This window comes from Dryobates pubescens, chromosome 3, assembly GCF_014839835.1.
Source record: "Dryobates pubescens isolate bDryPub1 chromosome 3, bDryPub1.pri, whole genome shotgun sequence".
NCBI lineage: Eukaryota > Metazoa > Chordata > Aves > Piciformes > Picidae > Dryobates > Dryobates pubescens.
The window spans coordinates 47818362-47842484 of NC_071614.1; the positions used below are offsets into that span (position 1 = coordinate 47818362).

A 24123-nucleotide genomic window follows, 5' to 3' on the forward strand; every position below is an offset into this window, starting at 1 on the left:
TGTTACATGTGATGATCACTTTGTAAATGTCAATAAAATCAAGACAAAAACCTCTAGTACAACTGGAAGTAACAACTCAGTATTTTCCTCATTAGTTTTGGCAGCACAGAAGTCTTACAAAGCAGTATGCACTAAAATACCAGCCAACTGAGTCCCACACTGGGGCTATAATTACATATTTTTGCTTGCTAATCAGTAGAATTTTTCTGTGTACGCTATTATATTTTAATGGTTCTGTTGCAACACCAAATTTACTACAATGTTCTCTTGAAGAAAATGGCATATAATGATTGAGTATTTACTACAAGAAGATATTAAACTAAATAATACATAATGATGCTGCACAGATTAACCGGCTCTTTAGTTCTTCTGTTCCTTATCTCTCTTTTAACAGTGTTGTAGAACAAACATAAAGTTGCTTGGGAGGGAATTACCAGAATTACCAAACTGGTAAATATAGCTGTTTGAGTGGGATGTTTTGTTTCTTACTCAAAAACTATTAGATTGCAATGTTATGCTATGCTTAGGACTTCAGTATTCCTACCCACAACTCGTGGCGCATAAGGAGGATTGTGGCCACTCAAGATAAGTAAGTAATAAGTTCGTTAATTATAGGCTTACCTTTCTCATAGGTTAAAAAAGCCTATGTGGGCCTTGATTGAACAAGCTGTTGGGGTACAGCCTTGTGAAGGGCTGGGTAGTGAACGGCTCAGGGAAGTTCCCTGTGCAATTTTTTGATTCAGAGCCTTCCATTAACTCCAAAGGTCACTAGATATTATCAGGCTTTGTGTCCTTCTCCTTTTTAAAATGACTTTTTTCCAAGGTGATTATGCTGCAAACTGCACACCCCCCCAGTACAGTGGGCAATGTGGAAGGCAATTTTCTACCTAACATGCTTTCCATTATCTTGTGTGCCTTTCTGATGTTAAAATAAATAAATAAATGCTAAAGAGTATTTATTCTTTTTTCCCTTCTTTTTTTAATTCATGGTTATGCAGTCATTTATTTTTTCTTGATCATTATTAATATATCTGACAATATTATTAGGTTAGTATAATGCTTTTCCATTTACCTTGGAATCAGAGCTTTAGTGTCAGAGATGATCTATCCAAGAGTGGAAATGGAAGGTAGGGTCTGATGATGGCAGCTTGCCCCCTTTACTCCATAGACAGTTAATGATGTGTGAAGGTTGTGCTGATGTGTCTAATAGTTTTACAGATTTGTCAGATTCTGCAATGCAATCTGACATACTGGTGAGAGTAAATAGTTTTTCTTCTGCATTTGATTTCTGGTATGAGTCTGTGTCAGTGTGTGATCCTGTTTTTATAGAGGAAATTGTAGTTAATGTACGTGATACTTTTGTATGTTGATGGAAAACATTTGATATTTCAGCATTGCTGAATGTTGATCATGTCCTAGATCTGTCCTATTTTTTTTCTGCCAAGATGTTTCTAGTTGCCTTTCTCTCAGGTGTGTCGTACATAAAATTTGTTACAGCTTTCTTAACGAAAGAAAAAAACATTTGAGACTTTTTATGGGGAATTAGTTCTCAGGCTTGTGTTAAAATGCTATCTGAAAAAAGCCACAACTATTCATACATTATTTTTCAGTTAATCTAGTGTTTATCTGTTTCTTCCTCTGTATTTACTCCATTTGAATATATTGTAATGTGTTCAATTGGATTTGCCTATTGAAAGGCAAATTTTATATCATTAATACTGTTAATTAGTCTAGTTTGAAACAGCACTCCAAATGGAGAGGATGTTTCTGTGATTTCAGACTGAGGAGTATCTCAACCAAGTTTTCTTCCTTCAGTGGTTCATGATAAAAGTAAACCAGCACAAGTGCAAAGGGCCCGGGAAATAAGAAAACCAGCTGCTATTCAGTAAATAAGGCATTGCTTTCCTATAGCCTGTTAAGCCTTACTGCAAGCCAGAGAGTATCTCCTTATTGATACTTCGCCTTACTCCTTCATACATTCTGGCTGCTGCTCTAATTCAGGGTGTGGGAAACTGTGATGAATCTGCAGAGTCTTTGATGAGCCAGGAAGAAATCAACCTCGCAAACATCACTCTATTTCCATGAAAAAGTATTGCGCCCTTGAGTCCCTGGAAAGTCCCTGGACTGAATGTGTAGTTTGAGGATGAGAAACCTGGGCTAACGTAACAAGTAACTATAGCAATGCTATCACTAACCAGTAAGACACCTGAGGAAAGTTAGTTAACCAATCACACACAGCCACACTAACACAACATACAGACAAATATGTGTTGCTTTGTCTTTGTACTCTGCTTGCCACGAGTGTATGTTTTTGTTGTGTTGGGCGTCACCCATTACAGCGATAGCTGGGCTGTGAGGATGCACCATGTTTCTAGGGCTTTTCCTTTACACAGTCATTTTACAATTACTACTTGGTAGCCTGTTCTTTCCAAATCCTTGACCTGCACCTGACAACTGCTGGCTGATGATAGTGAATAAATTTGTATAATCATTGTGTGATGACTGCTTAATAGCTGTACTCCAGATATGCAAATGCCTTTTTTTGGCTTAATACATTTCATCTGCCATGACTGGACTATGCATTTACTATTTTTGAAACAGTTGCAAGTGTTGGAGCATATCCTTGCAGTCTTGTGTCTTCTCATGCAGAGCCCTAAAATGCTGAAACCTACAGAGAAGGAAAAGATATATTTAAAAAAAAAAGAAAAAAAAAGGCAAACAAAACACAGAAAAAATACCCAAAGAAAAATAGGTACTGGATTTGCTTGGATGTGTTGTAGATATGCAGAAAACTAAACAAAAAACTTCCTTAAAGGTTTTGCAGTATTTTTTCTGTTTTCATTCTTTTTCTCTAGATCGGTGTGCTTTTTACTCAGAGTACTCTGCAGTATTTATTTCTTTTCTAATGATGCCTTCAACGTTGCACAGAGAATTTGCATAAAACTGAATGATACAATTCCCAATTCTTGTATGAGTCTGAGATGCTCACAAAAAAATACAAACAACAAAACAAGCAAACAAAACCCCCCAAAGCCCCAACAATATAAAGGCCTGGCTGGTACATAAAGACAGTTTGCTCAGGTTTGTGAGTTGGCAGTGCTGAAGAGTTGGAAGGTTATTGTGTGGAGACACTGGTAATTTCTTTATCTGATCTTGCTCTCTTGTAAGCATTTCCTTTGGTCATAATGTCGAGTTGCTGAGACAGATGGACAGTGAGACTTAGTACTTTGTCTGTTTCTGTGTTATTTCAATGAATCACAGAACGGTAAGTGTTGGAAGGCACCTCTGGGGATCATCTAGTCCAAACCCCACGCTAAAGCACATTCATCTAGATCAGGATGCAAAGCTACACATCCAGGCGGTTTGTGAAAGTCTCCAGAGGAGACTCCAAAACCTCTCTGGGCAGCCTGATCAAGCCTCACGGTGGAGAAGTTTTTCCTTATGTTTAAATGGATCTTCTTGTGTTCCAGTTTATGCCCCTTTCCTTTTCACTGGGCACCACTGAGAAGAGACTGGTTCTTTGCATATTAATAGGTAGTCATAAGATCCCCTCTCAGTATTCTCCAGACTAAACAGCCTCAGAGTAATAATAAGAGAGATACTTCAGTCTCATCATCTTCTTTGTAGTCCTCTGTTGGATTGTACTCAGTAATTCCCTGAGTCTTGAACTGGGGAGTCCAGAACTGGACATAATGCTCTTGATGTAGCCTCACTAGGGCAGAGTAGGGGGGGAGAACTTTGGTACAGCAGCATCAGAGAATTAGTAATTTCTGTTTATTTATTTGTTTTTTAACAAAATCTGAGTTTCTTTGTACTTCCAGGCATATTTTTTTAATCTTTTTAGGTTTTTGTTTCTTTATTATTTCTTGGAATTTAATAAGTTTCCAAACAGCAGAGGAGGAAAAATAAGGTCTGTAGTTCTATGTGTTAGAGAGAGACTGATAAGATAGTAATAGCCTAATGTCATCAGTAGTTTAACAGCCACTGTTGCAAAAGTGAGCTTTAGTGCGATTTAAAAAGCAGTAACTTGGCTATTTACTGTGAGTTTTGCCTGTACTTGAGAAAGTAAGCACAAAACCCCCCCAAAAAAACCAACCAAAAAAACCAAACAGGAACTTGTTTAAAACAAAAAAAAAGGCAGCAGCAGATGAGGGGCTTCGTCCAGGTGAAGGTGGAATTTTCTGTGTGGAATTATAACTGTTAAACTTTGCAAAGGGCTGTAAATGTGGGGGAAATAGAAGAAGTTCTGATGTCATCTCCCTAAACATTGTATCTTTTAATTTCAAGAAGGTGCAACCCCCTAAATGGTAGTTTAAATCTTAACTAAGAGAATTTTATTTGTGTCCCTCAACAGGGTAGTGCAAAGAGTGTGACTAACTCTCCCAATTTCCTGCCTTTTCAAAGGGACATAGCTATAAATCCTTTCATACAGTATCACAGTATCACAGTATAACCAAGGTTGGAAGAGACCCCAAGGATCATCAAGTCCAACCTGTCCCAACAGACCCCACAACTAGACCATGGCACCAAGTGCCATGTCCAATCTCCCCTTGAACACCTCCAGGGACGGTGACTCCACCACCTCCCTGGGCAGCACATTCCAATGACGAATGACTCGCTCAGTGAAGAACTTTCTCCTCACCTCGAGTCTAAACCTCCCCTGGCACAGCTTGAGACTGTGTCCCCTTGTTCTGGTGCTGGTTGCCTGGGAGAAGAGACCAACCCCTTCCTGTCTACAACCACCTTTCAGGTAGTTGTAGAGGGCAATGAGGTCACCCCTGATCCTTCTCTTCTCCAGGCTAAACAATCCCAGCTCCCTCAGCCTCTCCTCACAGGGCTGTGCTCAAGGCCTCTCCCCAGCCTTGTTGCCCTTCTCTGGACACGTTCAAGTGTCTCGATGTCCTTCTTAAACTGAGGGGCCCAGAACTGGACACAGGACTCAAGGTGTGGCCTAACCAATGCAGAGTACAGGGGCACAATGACCTCCCTGCTCCTGCTGGCCACACTATTCCTAATAGAGGCCAGGATGCCATTGGCCCTCTTGGCCACCTGGGCACACTGCTGGCTCATGTTTAGGCGGCTGTCAATCATCACCCCCAGGTCCCTCTCTGTTTGGCAGCTAACTCTTCGTCTTTTCCACACACTTTTTATTATTTTAATGGATATAAGAAGAGGCTATGATGCATTAAGTTGGCCTTCAGAGTTTTTCTTGATGAAGAATGAGAGTCCTGTAATAACACCACACTAACATGAATGGAAATCCAGCAGGCATCCTAGTAATCAAATGTAGCTATGCCTTTTTGTCCTTCCAGTATGTGTGGCATCCAGCTGGAAATGAAGTTCTGTGACAGAGCATGAGGCTGAGGAAAGGATTATGGTGTCACCAAACCCATTTTGGTACCACATTTAAAAAATTGCAGCATCTTAATAGTATTTTGAAAAGCTGGGGAAGCAAGTTGAGATGAACATGAGCTGAGTTTGGTCTAATAGTATTGAAGAACTTGAAATTTAACCAGGCTTCAGCTTCTCAATAAACAACAACTTGCAGCTTCTCTGCTTGTTGCAGTGAGGTATGTAAAGCTGTTCTGCGTCATTTCCATCTGTAGGGGAGTGTGGTATGTCAGGTGTCTCAACACTAACACAATTAAAAGGAAGTGTAGGGTTCCTTTACACATGCCTTAATGTCAGCATTTTGGACTGAGAAAAACTGGGAAAACACTACTGGAGTCTTTCCTAGTTCTGTTTTTTTTTTCCTGCCAACAGTGTGACATTTAGACAGGTTGATCAGACCCGTGTTTCTATGAGCCCTTATGCTGCTTGAGTGGGCTGACAAAAACGTGACTCCTATTGACATTATAACTGTCTACAGAATTGGAGTGGAGCACTCAGAGACTCGGAAAGATGACGTCCTAAGTGAGATAAAATGGATGCTTTCTTTATTGCCTTTGTTGTTGATGGAAGGAATTTATCAATCATCATTGCTAATGTGACAGAACAATCTTTACTTGGGTTTTTTTGTATATTTTTAATAGGAGTTTCTCATATCCCAAGGTATTTGACTAAAATAAAAAAATTGGCCAGCGTTTGTGAGTTTACTGTTGGTTTGTGTGCTTGTCAAAGAAAGAATGATTGGGTTGCATGCAATAAATGTAGAACATGTGAAATTTAACAGGTCCACGGGTAAGTACACTTTATTATGAAAAACTGTTGTCTTTTTTATTTGCATACATCTTTTTTTTTGCCAGTTTATAGCACAGACATTGATTATGTTGGGTCTTTCAGCTGCTTTGGTTACTGTTGCATCCAGATTAAGGACAGCCTTCTCTTAAAACAGCTAGTAGATTAAAAAAATTCATTCCAAGCACTCTTAATGTACAGCAAGCAATAACTGGTGGGTTTTAATGCTAAATTTCAGCTAAGCAATAGTCTAAAGTACAAGTTTCCCATGTATGACCTTGCAATAAGGCCATAATGTGCTATTGTTAGAGCACTGCAGTTTATGCTGGAATAATAGTTTTATTGCATCTTATTATTACTTTTCATTAAACTCACTCTGCAGTGTGGGTTAATGCCTTGATTTAATTCAGATGTAGGAAATAAGAGGTTCCGAAAATACGAATATTTAAGGAACCTGTAAGTTTAGAACATCTGCGATGAAACATGAACCTAATTCAGAGAAGTAGCCATCTCAAAATAAATAGTTCATCTGTCCTTTTTGTTTTTAAAATGGAGAATTTTAAGGCTAAAGCTGATCATGCTTCTAAACTCCCTGAGATCTTGGCCAGAGAGTACTGTATAAATGCTAAGTATTTAAAATTAATTATGTTGGAAGCCTATAAACCAGTGCATTGATTAAAAATCTTCAGTTCATTAAACTTCCCAATGGCAGAGGCCATCGCTGTAATATAAACTGCTGCTTCTAGCAGCGGTGGCCGACTGGCATCTGTGTTGTAATCTTTTTAAAGATCCCCACCTTTGCTCATTAGACCAGCAGCTGTTGTCTCTTGCTGGGCAGAATTTATTTCCCCTTGACACAGGTCTCAGAGGTGCAGTTGCAACTTTGGCAGCACTTGATTCCAGTGAACTTTGTAGAAGTACTTAACTACTTTTTCAAGATGAGGTTGCTTTTCGGTGTGAGTTGAGGCTTTTTGGTTGTGTTGTAGCGTTTTAGTGAGGTTTGGGTTGGGATTGTTATGTGGTTGTGGGTTTTTTTTGTTGGGGTTTTTGTGTTGGTGGTGGTTTTTTTTTCCCTTCCCCCCCCCCCCCCCCTTATTTTCCACGTGTCTCTTTGCAATAGGCGTTTTTGGAATGTCCACAAGGACTGAGGACTGAGGAGGTGTATACTAGAGGTGTGCTACAATCTGGACAGAACACCTTCCTCTTGTGTGTCCTTAGTAACATATCTGACATAATGACATTTTCCTGGTGTTATTCACTCCTGGCATTTGGAAGAACAGTACCACTTCACAGACAAATCATGCACAGTTGACTTCTTTAAATAAGTGAATCTAAATTTCCTAGTGAAAATAAGAATGAAAGTCTGTAAAAATACCAGAGGAGTTACTATGGAAGAAAGCATATATAGATTATTGAAATATGACATGATAAATGTGCATATGTTGTTTACATCATAACCTCAGTTTATCCAGACTTGCACACAAGGTCACAAAAGAAGTTTGGGCCTTAGTATTCCTGGGGGAATTATTTTTTTTTTTTTTTGCTGTGGTGTTTGATTACCTTTCCCTTTTTTATTACCATCTGCACTGCAAGGCTAGTTTTGCTGAGGTTATTTTTTTTTTAAGCAGCATCCCATGATACCCTTAATTCTGAGTTTCCTGCACTTCTGCTTCATTTGCAATTTGAAGGGATTTTTCTCTAAGAAATACATCTATTCTGTATTGTGCATCATCCTATACAACCTTAACCCTTTCGTTCTGCAGAACAAATACAGTTGCTTTACAATAAGAAAGAATTTAACCTTTTAGTATCCTTTAGTCTGCACTGAGAAATATGCCAAAGATTTCAGTATTTATGTTTAACACGCTGGTTCTAGTGCATTGTCTTTCTGCCTAAGAACTTTATTTTGATACTTGATTTTCTCCCTCTATTCTAAAAAGTTATTTTTCAGGTGACTTCTCTGTGCAAACAATACCATTGACTTCAGTAGCTTTGAGCACAATTTTTCTTCTGTAATGGCTTCTGCTGAACTGTTGGGAGAACAAAATGCTGTCCCTAGTGGCTCCTAAAACGTATGGAAGCATGCATTGAGATTGCTGATACTATTTTTAATGAAAATATCTTGGAGTGGTATTTTTTATAGCTTTACACAGGTGTAAACGTCTTAAGCTACAGAGCTAAATCTCAAGCTCCTTGAGCTTGAGTCCTCAAAATGCCGTTCATCTGCAACTGAGAAAACCCCTTGCACATGCTCATCTAGCCAAGCCATGGTGAAACTGTAAATACAGCAATCTCATATGTACATTCTTCACATGAGACAATGCAGCAAATAACAGGGGTGTGTTTCAAAAGACAAATTCAGCTCTTTAAGTCTTTGCAGTCATCTGAATGCAGATGTTTTTTCCAAAGCATTTACTTTACCTCAGAGTAGATTGTGGTGATCCTTAGGCTTGTTGGGAGGCCAAAGCAGAACAGAAGAGGGACCATCTTGTGGATGTTTGCCACCTCACTGGTGGTACTGGGCAGGACTATTTTAGTATCAATGCTTACAGAAAACCTTAGAAATGGCTTAGTTAATAAGCATGAAACTCATATCAATATCAGTAAGGATGCTTAGCACCCCGGTCTTAAGCATCATTAAGTGTTTCTTGTCCTTAGGAATGCCAATTAATCACCATGCAGACCAGAGATGGATTTTCTTGTCAGTTATGATTTACAGTCTTTTCTGTGGGGTTTTCCCACCTCTTTCCCGTAGCTGTGAGACGGCAAGTCATTTGTGTATATAAATGACCCAAAATATCTGTGTGACTTCCATATACCTGAATGGGAAGGGCAGCCTACAGAAAAAGACATATTGTGAAACAGAGTGGTAGCTTTGAATTAAAATGACATTTTTCATTGGTTGTTGAAACAGCACCCTGTCACATCACTGTCACATGACATGAGTCAGATTTGACCATAAGTGCCTGTGTTTTTCAGCCAGTAGAACAAAGGCATTCCAGAACAGGAACAGTGGGATATGGTTTAATATTCTCCAGATCTGCTGTGAAAAATGCAGATGAGCATCTAGCATCTATACATCAAACTGATGACACAGATGAAGTGACCGGAGCCAATATATCAAATATTTTTCAATTTCCTATGAAAACTATTTGGCAGAGTGCCATTAGTATGTTGTAAATAACTTCCTCCTTACTACACAATAACAATAGATTTGGGGCCATCATTTTTGCCTTCTGAGGTTGTTGCAGTTACCTGTGATGTCCATAGAGCTTCCTTGTTAACAGTGCTCTCAACGTTACTCGTCGGTGCGTGCTTCCAGAAAACAAAACACCTCCCGCGTGTGGTTTGCGTCTGCCTTTCCATGGGTGTTTTAATTCATACAGGTAAAGGCGTGTTTTAGCAAAGGCTGAGAAACCACAATGAGATTTGCTCATCTACTCTACCTTGGCCAGTTTTTTTATTTATGTTATGCAGAGTGCACATATTTGGCAAGGTACTTTCCTGCTTGTGTTTTTGCTTTAAGAATTATCAAATTATCAAAGAATTACAGAGGGACCTCGACAGGCTGGGCAGATGGGCAGAGTCCAACGGCATGAGATTGAACACATCCAAGTGCCGGGTTCTGCACATTGGCCACAACAACCCCATGCAGAGCTACAGGCTGGGGTCAGAGTGGCTGAAGAGCAGTCAGGTGGAAAGGGATCTGGGGGTGCTGGTTGATGGTAGACTGAACATGAGCCTGCAGTGTGCCCAGGCAGCCAGGAGGGCCAATGGCATCCTGGCCTGCATCAGGAACAGTGTGGCCAGCAGGAGCAGGGAGGTCATTCTGCCCCTGTACACTGCACTGGTTAGGCCACACCTTGAGTCCTGTGTCCAGTTCTGGGCTCCTCAGTTTAGGAAGGAGGTTGACTTGCTGGAGCGTGTCCAGAAAAGGGCAACAAGGTTGGTGAGGGGCTTGGAGCACAAGCCCTATGAGGAGAGATTGAGGGAGCTGGGGTTGCTTAGCCTGGAGAGGAGGAGACTCAGGGGTGACCTTCTTGCTCTCTACAACTACCTGAAGGGAGGTTGTAGTGAGGCAGAGGTTGGTCTCTTCTCCCAGGCAACCAGTACCAGAACAAGAGGGCACAGTCTCAGGCTGCGTCAGAGGAGGTTTAGGCTGGAGGTTAGCAGGAAGTTTTACACAGAGAGAGTGATTGCCCACTGGAATGGGCTGCCTGAGGAGGTGGTGGGGTCGCTGTCGCTGGGGGTGTTCAGGGCGAGGCTTGACAGGATGCTTGGTTGCATGGTTTAGTTGATTGGGTGGTGTTGGATGATAGGTTGGACACGATGATCTCAAAGGTCTCTTCCAACCTGGTTTATTCTATTCTATTCTATTCTAAACCTGTGTTATGGATTGCATATATTATTGGAGAAATAGAATGTTTCTAGCATGAATATTTTATTAGTGTTTTATTGAGTTACATTACATGGAAAATGTGTATGTGGATCAGAGGTCATCTCTGTTCAAGTATCTAATAAAATTGAATCAGAGAATTGGTTTTTGTTTGGAAAAGACCTTTGGGATCATCAAGTCCAACTGTCAACCTTACACCGTCATGGCCATTATGCCATATCCCAAAGTGCCATGTCCACATGTTTCTTGAACACCTCCAGGTACTTCACCGCCTCCCTGGGCAGCGTATTCCAATTGCTGACCACTCTTCCAGTAAAGAAGTCTTTCCTAATATCCAATCTAAACCACCTCTGGCATAGTTTTAGGCCATATTCTCTAATACTAGGGAGAAGGGACCAACTCCTGCCTCACTCCAGCCTCCTTTCAGGGAACTGTAGAGAGCAATGAGGTCTCCCCCTCAGCCTCTTCTTCTCCAGACTAAACAATCCCAGTTCCCTCAGCTACTCCTCCTATGGCAGAATAAAGTGATTATTCAGAAAATTGAGTGGTTTGATGTTTTTGTTTTTGTTTTTAATTGGTGGTTGTCCCCTCTCTGCTTCATTCTTCCATGTCATCAGTCATGAAGTACATCAAATGTTAATATCCACATTTCCATCTATGCCTGTCTGGAGTATTCAATCATTTTCTATTATGCCATCTTTATAAGGGAAATATGCATGTCTACTTATTTGGGTTTGGCAGCTATCTTCCATTTTCCTTGTCAAAATTGGTTATGATAGAATTGATTTTCATCTATGAAGATTCCCCCTCCCCCCCCCCCCCCCCCCCCCCCCCCCCCCCAATTATATTTTCATCTTTCCAGAGGTTACTCTTGTTTATAAAGCCTGGACATGGACCTCTGTGGAATGGCTTCAGGAAACTAGAGGTAGACCATCTGTATTGTAGATGCAGGTGCTTTAAGAGCATGCTGAGGTGGTTTATTTCTGGGGAGCTGGGACTGCCTGTGTGTTGACCATCACAGCTGCGCTGGCATGTGATATGTTAGCATATTGGGTCTGTTAGCACATCGCAGTGACAAATACGTGCTTCCACTTCCCTGCCAGAGGCAGTGGTTTCTTTTTGCAGGTTCTGTTGTTTGGCTGTGGTCCGAGCTGAACTTTGGTTAAAATGAATGGAGTATAAGGGAAAAAGAGGTTGATTTATCCAGATGAGTTGGCTGAGAGGGCAGCTGAACAAATCATAGTACAGACACTGCTCAAAGGAAGGTGCCTACTTGTTAGAGACAGGGAGCTTGGGGGTGTGGAAATGATTAATCCACTGCCAAGGGAGTAATTGCATGGATTTGAGCCCTTGTCCAGTACTCCTGAGGTGGAAAAATTCTTCCTCTGTGAAGAATTGTGCAGAAAGTGGTAGTTGAAATTATCAGCACTGTTTTTATGTTAATGTTTCAGGAAATATTAGTTGGTAAAGGTTGTGGTGATGGTGCTTATAAAAATATACTTGAGGTTTCAGTGCATGCTGGTTTACTTACCCTGTTAAAATAATTACATTAAGTATTATAAGTGCAGGGTAGATTTCAAGCATTCTTTTTTCTCCTTGAGGTTACAAAATATTATCCTTGCATTAGCGTCTTAGAGTCTGTTGAGCAGAGATTTTGGGTTAGTCATAAACAAAAGTTCAGCTAAGGTGGAGTAAGAAGACTGGTGTCTCATCACACAGTGTACACAATATGTAAGGCTGGTGGCTTGGCATCTGCATTCTTTCCAATAGGAAAGTTCTTGAAAATTTGATTGGAGGTGTAACACCACCCCATGATTCTGTACTTACCTTTCAGTCTAATGTAAAGTTTTACTTCAAAATAATATTCAGACTAAATGTCAAAATACACTGTGAAAGTTGTTGGCACCGTGTCCAGGATGAATATTGAGCATTAGAAGCAACAGCTTATCCAATTTCACTGTCATCTGAATGTTAACTCTGGCATAGAACACCTCAGAAAAGGCAATCTAGTTTTTAACACTTAGTTGAAGGCAGTTTCATTCAGGTAAAGGTGTTGCATTTGGGGATTCATGGTTTCATAGAAACATTTAACACCTTGTGAACCCAGCTACACCCTTAATGCTGAAAGGCCAGTCATCATTTCCATTCCAGCTTCCAAAAATATCTCAGGATGAGGGAGTTACTCGGTCTTCATCGTGGTTGGCAGTGCATGGTTGGTAGTTATGCTGGGTGCCCACACTCCGTGCTGCCCAACCTTGCTGTGCTAGCCTGTGGAAAATACACAGTTCATGCCATGAACATACGATGTGCATCTCTTGGAAACCTATCTGCACTTGGCATTTCAAATCTTTTTTGGGTTTCATTGTTTCAGACATACTGTTGGGCGCTGCTGTTACTTTGAACTAGTTAAATCTGAAGTAAAATCTGAAATAAATATTGAACAAGATGCCTACAGAATCTTTCACTCTTGTCTCCATAAGTATTAGTTTTAACTAATATACTTGATTTTACTTTATCTTACTTGAATTGATATTGTAGTGTGTATGATGATGATTTCTTGTGGTTGACATTCCTGATTGCTGACTTAAGGCCTTACTGTAGTCAATATGTTCACATACTTGCCTTTTTTGGGTTTGCTTCCTTTTCTTAAACTTTTTGCTGTAATTACAATAGATAATTTATTTGTTTTCATGTTGAGAGGGCAGAAGTGCTGTGCCAGCAGCCTTTTTTTTGATTCTTTGCTGCTGCTACTATTCTTCTGCTGGCTCCTGAGGGTAATGGTTCTGTTCACACTACTTCTTTTCTTGCATACTTAGCTTCAATTGCAACTTCTAGTGATTATTATTTAATTAACTCCAAAGTATTGCATGAATAATGCAAAAATTTAAAAAAAAAAAGGTAAAAGAGAAAAAAAAGGTCAAAATAAGGGAGATTTTTATATTTCAAATCCATAAGCATTATCTTTTGCAATTTTTGTATAGGGCATTATTCGAACAGTGACATCAAACGGTCTGCATAACTGCAGAAATATCGGAGGTACGGAGTAAAAGAGAGATTGGCATTTAGCTGGGGGCCAACTGTGTTTTCATAAATTGTAGTGAGAATTTCTTAGTGCCTTGAATAGACCCTTCTCTCATACTGAAATTCCAAGCCTGCTTTACCTTTTTTGGGTGTTTTCAATTAGCAGAAGTTGAGTATTTTAATTTTTTTTAATAAACATGGTGATTCGGGAAGAACAAAAATAATGTTTCTATCTATTTGCGTATCCACATGGAGATGAGTAGGTCTGTGCTATTAGTGTAACAATGAGCAGTAGATATTCGTGACCTTTTCTTTGTGCAAAGGCAGCATAAAAAGGGCTTTTATCAACTAAAACTTTCTGGGTTTGCTTTTGTAGTGGATGGCTGCATCCACAGGGCTGCCGGGCCCTGCTTAGTTGCTGAATGTCGCAACCTGAGTGGCTGTGAGACTGGACAAGCGAAAATTACCTGTGGATATGAGCTACCTGCAAAATGTAAGTCAGCCCTTTCTGCACGTTTTCTTTTTGTTCTAGGCACGTGGAGCTGGTGTGCATGCTTTATTTCACTGTAGTCTAATTCAACAAGGTATTCATTTTACAAAATTAGCAGTGGGACTTAATTAAGCATGTTGGGTAATAATGTCTTCCCCTCAAAGCAAGTCAGGCTTTTCTAAACGATTATTTCTCCTGTGTTATCCGATGCAAACCTACATGTCTCTGAAATATAAAGCATCTTTCATGTTTATTTTTGCAAGCTAAAACATATCCATTCATATGCATAATAGAGGATTGGAAATGCTTTATGAAGTATGAACAAAATATACGTTATCATAGTTAAGTTCCACAGAGACAGGTTTTGGAAGTGTTGCATATTTCATATGCTTCATGCAGATTCCTTGATTTTGAATACTTTGGGAGCCGAGGAGATCAAAGTGATGTATTGTGTTTTCAGCTGCTACACAGGGTCTGATTGACAATTACTGTGAAGGAATCTGTCACACTTTAGCTTTCGACAGGGTGCAGCTCAGTGCTGGAATGGTTTTGCACTTTGAAAGTGGAATTGTCAACATTCCCGCCCTATTTAAAATAGGAAGTCAGCTATTTGACCTTGTTGCATAGATGTTGAGCTTGTCTTGGAGAAAAAGTAACATGTTGACAGCATGTTGGTCAGCCAGTCTATTATGTAAGAATAAAAAGTAAGAAATCTCTGCAAGGTAGATCTTACAGAATGGCATATTAAGATATGATCCTACAAATACCAAGAAAGCATTTCAAACAGCATATAACTACAACTCAGTCTCTCTTTTTCATATGCACTGGGAACACGGCTTATTCAGAAATGTTTTGATGCACTCTTTTAATTTATTCTACACTTTTTTTTTCATGTAAAAGCAAATGTTTACTGCATCACAGCTATCTTTTTAGGTCCATATGGCCTTGAATACTTAGGTAAAGAAGAAAATTATGTTCTTATTCATTTGATGGCACCTTCTGTGATGATGAAGAGGAGAGGTACCAATTCTTTCCTTGACAGTGATAATTGCTATATGTGGGCAAACTTTGCTGGGTCTTTCTTAAGTTAGGTTTGTAGAATGGGATCTGGTTTGAAGACTATAGGAAACTTCTTTTTGTTTGTTCTTTATGTAGAATTAATAAACAAAACTATGATGAAACTCACTATCACTTGCAGTTGGAAATAAAACCTGTAAGCAGACACAGAGAAAAGTCAATATTCTGCTTAATCAATATTCTTAGAAATTGAAATAGCAAAGGCACGTCTATTTGTATTTGTGTTTGTATTTGATCAGTGGGAAAGGATACATTCAGTGACAAATAGGAAAAAGGAAGGAAATGTACAGTTTGAATGCAGAAGCTGAGAATGAGACATTCCTTTTTTTTTGTGACATTTTTTCTTTAAATGTATTTGTTTCACCAACTGTTGTTTTCTTTTACTCTTCCTTTTTAGAAGCTTTTGGATTTAGGCCTGTTAAATTATTGTACCTTTTAGACCATTCATCCAAAAGTAATAAAACATTCAGGACTGTTTTCATTCGTTGAAGAGCTGTGGTGCTACTAGATATCTATTGTCACTCAGTGTCACTTTGTTGTAGTAGTAAAACAATCTAACTGTGGAAACTATTTTTACATTTGGTTGTTATGATGAGAGCAGCAACTTGATGGGAGGTCCAGGCTTCCTCATCCAGATGTGCTGTGATGCAGCTTTATGTGTCAGCAGTTTGTTGAACATTAGTGGTGAATGGATAACCTCCAGCTTTCATAATGAGTTTGCTTTTCACTTACCTGTTTGTGTGTAGGAGACCAACTACAGTAATCTATTAACAGTCTGAGTAGTGCAATCATTGTTTTGTTGTCTCTGTTCTTGTCGTGTTTGCAGTTGGATGAATAATGATAGTAAATGTGAAATGTATTTCCTAGCATGATGGATTGTTGGGGTTTGGGTTTTTTTGTTTGTTATTTAACAGTATTATAAAATAGTACAATCATATTCCCTACCCCTCTGGGATTTTCTTCTCTAGTTCTTGTTCCTGAAATGCTTTGCTTTGGAAGCAGTTTGCAGAAATCAGCAAAGTTGCTCTCTCTGGGATGGAGGAGCTTTCACGCGTGCTGTATGATGCAGGACTTGGGCTTAAGCCGAGGAATCCATATTAGAGGAAATTTACTATTCATGCAGCATATTTCTGTGAGTTATAGACAACTTGAAGGAAGTTGGAATTAAATTAGGCATTTGAAGGGAAGGTATGCTTTGTTAAGAAGCTGATAGTTGGTAAATAAAAATCACTTGTGCAATCTTCTTTATGATCTATTGTATTTTTATCGAATGTTTTGCTGTATTTGCTTAGGTTGAATAAGAACAGATCTGATAAATAATTTCTTTGCAGAGGAAAAATTGGAAAATAACGTCTGACTGAAAAATGGTATAGGCTGGCTTGCTGTGATTTGTTCTTGCATCTGAGTCAGTGGTCAGTTTGTGAAATACACAGTAAAGGGAAACGGTCAGGGAGAGAATAAATGAAATAATTTGTTTCTGTTCCTCATCTTTTTCTCCTAATAGTGTGAACAGACCAAGATTAACATATCTGTAGCCTAGAGATGTTGCTTTATAAACTTTTCAAGATATGTATTTTTGAAGGGCAAAAACCCACAACTGTGTAAAAATAAAAGTAAAATAAAATTGACTTTTCCAATTACTGGTTAATGTAACATTCAGTACAGCTTTACAGAAGTCAGTGTAATCACCATCTGCCTTGTGTTGCAAAAGCCTACACAAAGCCCTCCCCAAATGCCAACTGAGTTATTTGCTGAATACATAATTCAGTTGATGTCAGCTATTGTTTTTCAGCAAACACCTATGCAAGCACCCAAGTTTTCATAGGGATTTGGAGGGCTGGAAAAGGCAGTGTTTTTTGCTTTGAGCTCTTTTCCTTTAATGTTCTCCCAGGCCAACCATCAATTATACAACTTCTGTGCTTCATATTATTGTTCCTTTTAAGGAAAAGTTCACTCTAAATATTGTACAACAGGTCTTCAAACATTGAGCAGTACTCTGATATTGTCATGCTTTAAATAACAGATGAACAGTATCTGTTTAAAGCTCTACAAATGCTTGTTTTCTTTCTCAGTTGATTAATAGTCTCAGTTGGCTCTGCTGGCAGAAAGTGGTCTGAATGTAAATTGTGTTTATGGCTGGAACCAGGGGTCCATAACAACCTCATGCCTTGTTATCTGCTTGCAGAGGATAACTAGTTAAAAAAAAAACCACCCTGTCAGAACACATTAGAAAATACAGTCCTGTGCTGCCAGGTATTTAACGGGCTAAAAACCAGTGGAAGGTGTGGCGCCAACATACAAAACAGGTAATTGCTACCTTGACCTTGGCAGGAAAGGTCCCCCAAAAGTAACTTTTTTCCTGTTGTTGATCTGCCTAGTTATAATGTCTTTCTTTTTCTGAAAAGAACTTTGATAATAAAGCCTCTAGACCTAGGAAAAGAAAATCTGACAAATCTAATATGAGACAGAGCCAACCATTGGTAAATTAAATCAGAAAGGGGGACTTTCAGAGGAGATACCTTGCTGGAAATGCTAGATGTTTTCTAATACATTGTTTTATGTTGCTTACAAAGCTCTAACATTTAAAATAAATTTTCCTGTTTGCTTGATATTTTTAGTACTTTTAAGCAATACCCTTCATGAAATATCATATATAGCATAGTCTTCTGGTCCAAAGTCATAGTGTAGATCAATCTGGAGTAATAATGTGAATGTACTCTCAAAGACAGTTCCTGCTGTGAAATAAGTAGTTAGGAGGAGTGCTAGTATTAGACACAGTAGGATGATTCAGCCTTTAAATTTGTTTAATCAGATTAAAAAGCGGAGATTTAAAAGTAGGGCTTAAAAAGTGTACTTCTAGAATATATAGACACAATTTTTGATATTTAAAAGGTGATTTTTTGAGGGTATTATTTGAAAGCGCAGGTAGTGAGTTTTAATCTCTCTGTATTTTCTTGGGGAATGCTTACAAAGCTGTAATTAAAAGGTTGATTATATATTATAAAGAAAGGTTAACTCCAAAACTCTCATCCATTACTCCAAAACTGATCAGTTGGAAAAGTATTACTGCATAATATTCAAGCCTGTTGATGTTGACTGAATTTCCAAGATTCCACAATGATTAGTGTTTACTTATTTTAAAAACCCTGTTTAATATATTACACAAATCTTGTTTCAAACAATTCTAAATTTTGCATGTGCAAGTTTTTCTGTAGGTCTCTTGTGTGCAGACGAATGCTGACTTTGCATGATTGCTCAGTTTGCTACCTTACTGTTTGCTCTGGGAGGAGGCGACTCTGGGAATTGGAAAGTGAGCAACCTGTGAACAAGAGAGGTTTGCTTAGGGGAGACGCACTTGGCTACGAACTCCCTCTTGCTGAAGGCCCTTGATCTTTTCCCACATTTGCTTTTAAATAGTTCAGTGAAAATAAGCATGCCATCAGATGCATAACTAGACTGAAGTTTGATGAAATTTAAGTTGAGAAAGGCTGCTGATAAGCTCAGGATGGCACAATCATTAATATAATGAAGCTTCATAAATGTCATAATAGTTTCCCAGGAAGGATGTCTCTCTATCCTTCACATTAGCTTAGCAGCATCCCATTATGGTCAGCATTGCACCAAAGCTGCTGAGACCTACTAGAAAAAAAAAGGATACAGCTTGAAAAAAGCTTAGACAGGTATTTCCTGAAAGAGAGCTGAGCTGCAGCTTAAATCTTTATAATTGCTTGAATCTTTAATTTTACAATGAAACAAAGCAAGTTAATAGTCATCATAGGTCCGAACCCCCTTGTTCTTGAGTGATATTTTTGTTGTTTAGATTTCTTTGGGAAAGGAAAAGGATCTTTTTATGGTTAACAAAACCACTTACTATGTATTTGCGTGTTTTTCTTCTGACGTGTGTTTAGGTTTCAAAGGTTATTTTTGTAAGCTTAATTTATGTATTTTATGACCACTTTGAAAATAAGTGTAGTGATGTCTTTATTGTCATTTAATTTGGTCTATTTAATTTCGATCCATCTTAATGACCTGCTGTGTTCACCACTAACAATAGTATGCATTCCATATGCTGTGAATGTGTTGGAAGGCAAATATTAATGATTACTTCTTTGGTCCTATAAGTGCTGAGATTTTAATGAGGGTTTTATGGTATATTGTAAAGCTTTATGGCCTGTCTTTCCCGTATGTACCCCCTCCACACACGTATATACACACAAAGGGAGAATTTAAGGCTTGTAGGGAATGATGAGGAATGTATTTATCAACTTCAGTTAAACAAATTCAAACATCCCCTTTTCCAAGCCTGCTCTGGGTCTGTCATCAGCTTGGTTAGAAAAAGGACAAGTGCTGTAGGTACCATTTGAAATGGGTGGTTATGAATCGGCATGGATCATCCATCACAAGACTATATTATCTTTTTCCTTGGGTTGGAGCCTAGCTCATGAACATTTTTTAATGGTTAGATTCTTTAAAGTTTAATCTGTGAATGGACCAGAGCGCACATTTGTCAGTGCTCTGTGTAGTGTTGTGCTGTGGTTAACTTAAAGCATGTAGTGCTGGAAACCCCTGGCTTGCATCACATTGTTCAGTTAACTAATGTCTGTGTTGGGGCTAAAGTGAATGTTTTGTTGCTAGATCTGAACCTCTTCTTCTGTGAGTTGCTCATTTCAGTCTGCTCACTGAACACAGCTCCAGGACAGGAGTGGATGCAAACAAAATGTAAGAGGAGGATTGAACCATTTGCTCAGTAAAAGGGTCAGCCTCTGGCTTACAATGTGTTAATACAGTTTAATGGCAGCTGGTGGTAACTCGATGCCATAAATTTCTCTCTTTGGCCTTCCTTCTGTAATTCTAGGTATCTATAATTTCCAGAAAAGCCTAATTCTCACTGTTCCTGAACGCAGTTACAGATCTGAGTTTGCAGTGTAGTGTGGTAGTGACAGGAGATCACAGTGTTTGGTATCACAGTTGCCTGGCATCAGCATCCAACAAGCTGGGGTTCATAGAATCATAGATAGATTCTTTCAAAGTCATCTAGTCCAACCTCCCTGCAGTGAGCAGGGACATCTTCAACTAGACCAGATGGCTCAGAGCTCTGCCCAACCTGGCCTTGAATATCTGTTATCTTATATCTGTATCTATATCATCTATATCTACATCATCTGTATCTGTATAGGCATCTACCACCTTTCTGAGCAACCCGTGTCACTGTTTCACCATCCTCACAGTAAAAATTACCTCCCTTATATCTGGTCTAAATCTGTTCATCCTCTGGATACCTTCTTGATGAAAGAAAAAGTTGCAAGGCGTAAACAGTTTCTTACTGCATAGTAAACATTAGGTGTAAGCTGCTATTTAAAATGTCTTCTAATTTAGTGAAAAATAATTTGCTCTGTAATATGCCTTTCTACACTGGTGGTATGTAGTCATTCCTCAGGTATGTTGGCACTGGAGCAGGGCGTTGTGCCCCTTAAGGCCAATACATTTTATTTCCTGTATGCTTGGATATAGTTTGTTCTTTTTACTCAATAATAATTAAGAAAGAAAATGCATAGCAGAAAAATAAATAATATCCTGATTGCTGCAATCAGCTGACAAGGAGAAGGGATTATAATGGAGATGTTTATGTTCCTTTTACTACATCAGTTGTTGCTGTTTCTGCTCTAATATGTTCCCTTAGTAGCCAAAATCTGCACTCAGTACTTGAAAAATTAATCCTTGATGCATGAGATTTTGTCTGCCTGAATTTTACCTGTCTCATTTTAAATGGCGATAGACATTGCTTACTGTAGTAAAACACAACATTAACCTCGTAGTGTCTTGGCACTTTGTGATTTATGCTGGTTTAGTCTCTGAAAAATAATACGCAGCCGGTCTTCCAAACCTGGATTTAGCTTATAAAATATGTTGGCACCAGCTTGGGGCTTGAATTGGAACACTAACTGCTTATCCTTCTTCTCCCTAGGGTAGGAAAAAGGTTTAAAATTGTAGCCTCTCAGAGGTCATTAGCTTCATATCGTTTCTTCAGATTAATAATAATTATGTTATTGTAGCTGGAATGTTTAAAAAACACTGCAACCTAATTTTCTCTCTTGCAAGCAAAGTATAGGATTCCATTTTGTGCTGAATCTGCATACTCCTCAGGCCAAAATATGACAAATTATTTGCAAATGGAAATAATCAGATCACAGGTAATGAATAAGGACATAGCTATTTCCATTTTCCTATTTTGAAGTAAAGCAAAAGAAAGAACATGGATGTGAACAGTGCTGTGACTTTCTTTTTAGTTATATTTCACTTGCCTACAACCTTTGCTATTTATTGGAGTTTTGAAGCTTCTCATTTAATTTTTACTTCTTCTGAATATATTTTGGAAGTCTTACAGATGAAAAGTGCAGCTGTTGTAAGAGGAGTTCTTTACATGTAGTACAATTCCTTTAGACAGTCTAAAATGTATTGAGTGGGAATGTCACATAAACTGGTTTTGAAACAATCCTTGTTTCACCAAGCAGAGGAATCTTGAGGCCCTTTCACATAAACTAAGTACACACACCAACTTTTTTTTCAATGTTTTTTGTTTGTTGGTTTGTTGGTTTTTTTGGTCATGGGATTTTTGTTTGTTTGGGTTTTCCTTGTGAGAATCTAAGTCAAAGATTCCTCTTCAGGAAGAAGACATCAGATGTGAGACTGCAGGGCATAAATAATATTTTAATTGCTGTAGGAAAGAATCTAAACATTGATCCATCAGAGAGTAAAAAAGATAATAATAATTTTTAAAAGGTATCATTTTACATGCTGAAGGTGCAGTTTCAGTGCTGGTGAAAAGATACCAATGGATAAGATGTTTTGCCTTTGATTATGGGATTCAAACTCATGTGGATTTTTGTTGTTGTTGTGCAGCACTAGAAATATAGGTTGGACGCAATGATCTTGATCTTCCAACCTGGTCTATTCTATTCTATTCTATTCTATTCTATTCTATTCTATTCTATTCTAGTTCCTTGGTTCTTTGTAGATTTCTGATAGCATCCTCCTATTCTTTACATTCTCTTTACACTCAGATTGCTATTTTTTTAGTTTTGTTTGCAATATTTTGTACAAGGTTATGGGAATACCTTGGGTTTAATTTTTTCATCTTACTGTATATCTGCAGCTGTACATCTCTTCACACGTGTGTTTAGATTTTCTCCGTGCATACTGGTCAGCATTGCAGATTCTTTAGGCTTGCAAAAGTTGTAGTATGTATTCTCTTCTGGATAGATGACAGAATCTTTTAGATTAATTAGCTGATAAAAATTAAAAAACCAGAGGGTTCTGAAATTACTGATTGTTGCCCATTTTCAGAATACTCATTTTTAGTGGTCGCAGCATGGGACTCTTAAATCTTGCTGGAACAGGACCGAAGTTTCACTGTTGGGAATGCAGGGGAGTTTTGGAATGCATCATCTACAGGGCACAGCGGTCACTCTGCTCTGGGCTTTACACCTTTCTGGATGTCTGTGCATGTTAACAAAACCCAAACGGTATCAACAAAAGACCTAGCAGCACTCCCAGTGACTGGAACAGTTGTGGGACCAGGGTTTTAGGAAGAAAATGTACTCATGCAAGATACAGTACATTCAGTGTAAACCTTTTTATAGCTGTTTCTGCCCGCATGCTGGTTTACAGGTGAGTATAATTTGCATAATATGATTTAAGCAATAAGACGGCAGAAGAAAGTGCTAATTAAACAACTGTCACCAACTTTGACTTACCTCTTTGTACATGCTCTTTCTTAGCTGTGTTGTGCTACACATCTCTTCTGGCTCCCCAGGAAAGTGAGTTATACTGAATTCCCTTTAACTCCAGACACAGCGGTCTGAATTCTTGTACTTACTAGTCATGTATCAGAGAGGGACAGAGAGATGTCTGACCATTTCAATGTTTCGATGTGGCAAAAAAGAATGTGTTTGATACATCACTGCACACTTCTGAGGATGCTTCCAATTTAATTTGCAATAAAATTAGTTGGTAGCTGTCTAAGGCTTTTCCAGGATTATAAATAAATACATAAATGCGAAATGCCTTGCAACACTAAAAATAACCCTTTTGATATCTAAATATATGTGTGTCTGTCTGGATCACATTTATTTCTTTGCAACTTGCTTACTACGCTTTCAGTATAATTTTACACAGTGTTTGTATTAGAACTAAAACATGTGGGTTAGTTTTGAGAAAGGAAGAACACAGTAAGAATGTTGTTTAATATCACATAGCCTGCATGGGCTATAAACAGCAGGTCATCGAGGCTGTTAACTGTTTAAAGTAGCCACGAACACAAAGGAGGAACAGTTGCTTGTTGAAGCTTTTTGTTTTAACAGCCACATTATTCGTATGTAATGCTCCAGTAGAACACGGGAAACTCTGCATATGTTTTATGTGAAGCAGAGGGCAGCAGGGGAGACCTTGAGACTTTGAGAGGTGTCATGGGTAGCAAAATAAAGTCATATAATACACTCTGAAAGCCCACAGTTTTGAAAATCACAGTTCATTCAAGTTAAAGATTGCATTTGTGTCAGGCACAATCCTGTCAGAGGTGTAATCTTGTTTAATGCAACTTCTTTTTCTCAAAATGGAGCAGAAGTGTTTCCAGGAAAGACTGTTCATTTAAATTAATTTGTTGTAATACAGCCCTATTCACAAAGAGCTGAAAGTGAAGTTAACACAAAATTGACTGGGGATCTATGAATATCCTTTGATTTCTTTCAGCTGAACAGGAGCAAAGATGCAAAACAAGTACTTTTAATTCAGAATCTTACACTTGGGAATGAAAGGCAACTTCAAAAAATAGGATTGGATTTAGAACAGTTGGCTACAACTTAAGAATAGAACTGCCTCCCCAACACTGCCAGTGTCCCCCCCTTATTGAATGGATTTTGAAGGACATAAAACTCCTCTCTTGTTGTGATTTATTGTTGAAGAA

The 24123-nt window shown here is 38.6% G+C and overlaps 1 protein-coding gene across 6 annotated transcripts in view; it reads left to right on the top strand.

Moving 5' to 3' along the window:
- The window catches only part of MACROD2 (mono-ADP ribosylhydrolase 2), a 1047040-nt gene that overhangs the window by 290645 nt on the left and 732272 nt on the right, over window positions 1-24123 (top strand). For all 6 annotated transcript variants that reach the window (XM_054180117.1, XM_054180116.1, XM_054180112.1 and 3 more), the window contains exon 5: window positions 13971-14087. In XM_054180117.1, the coding sequence (XP_054036092.1) occupies window positions 13971-14087 (117 nt within the window). The remainder of the gene's footprint in view (window positions 1-13970; window positions 14088-24123) is intronic.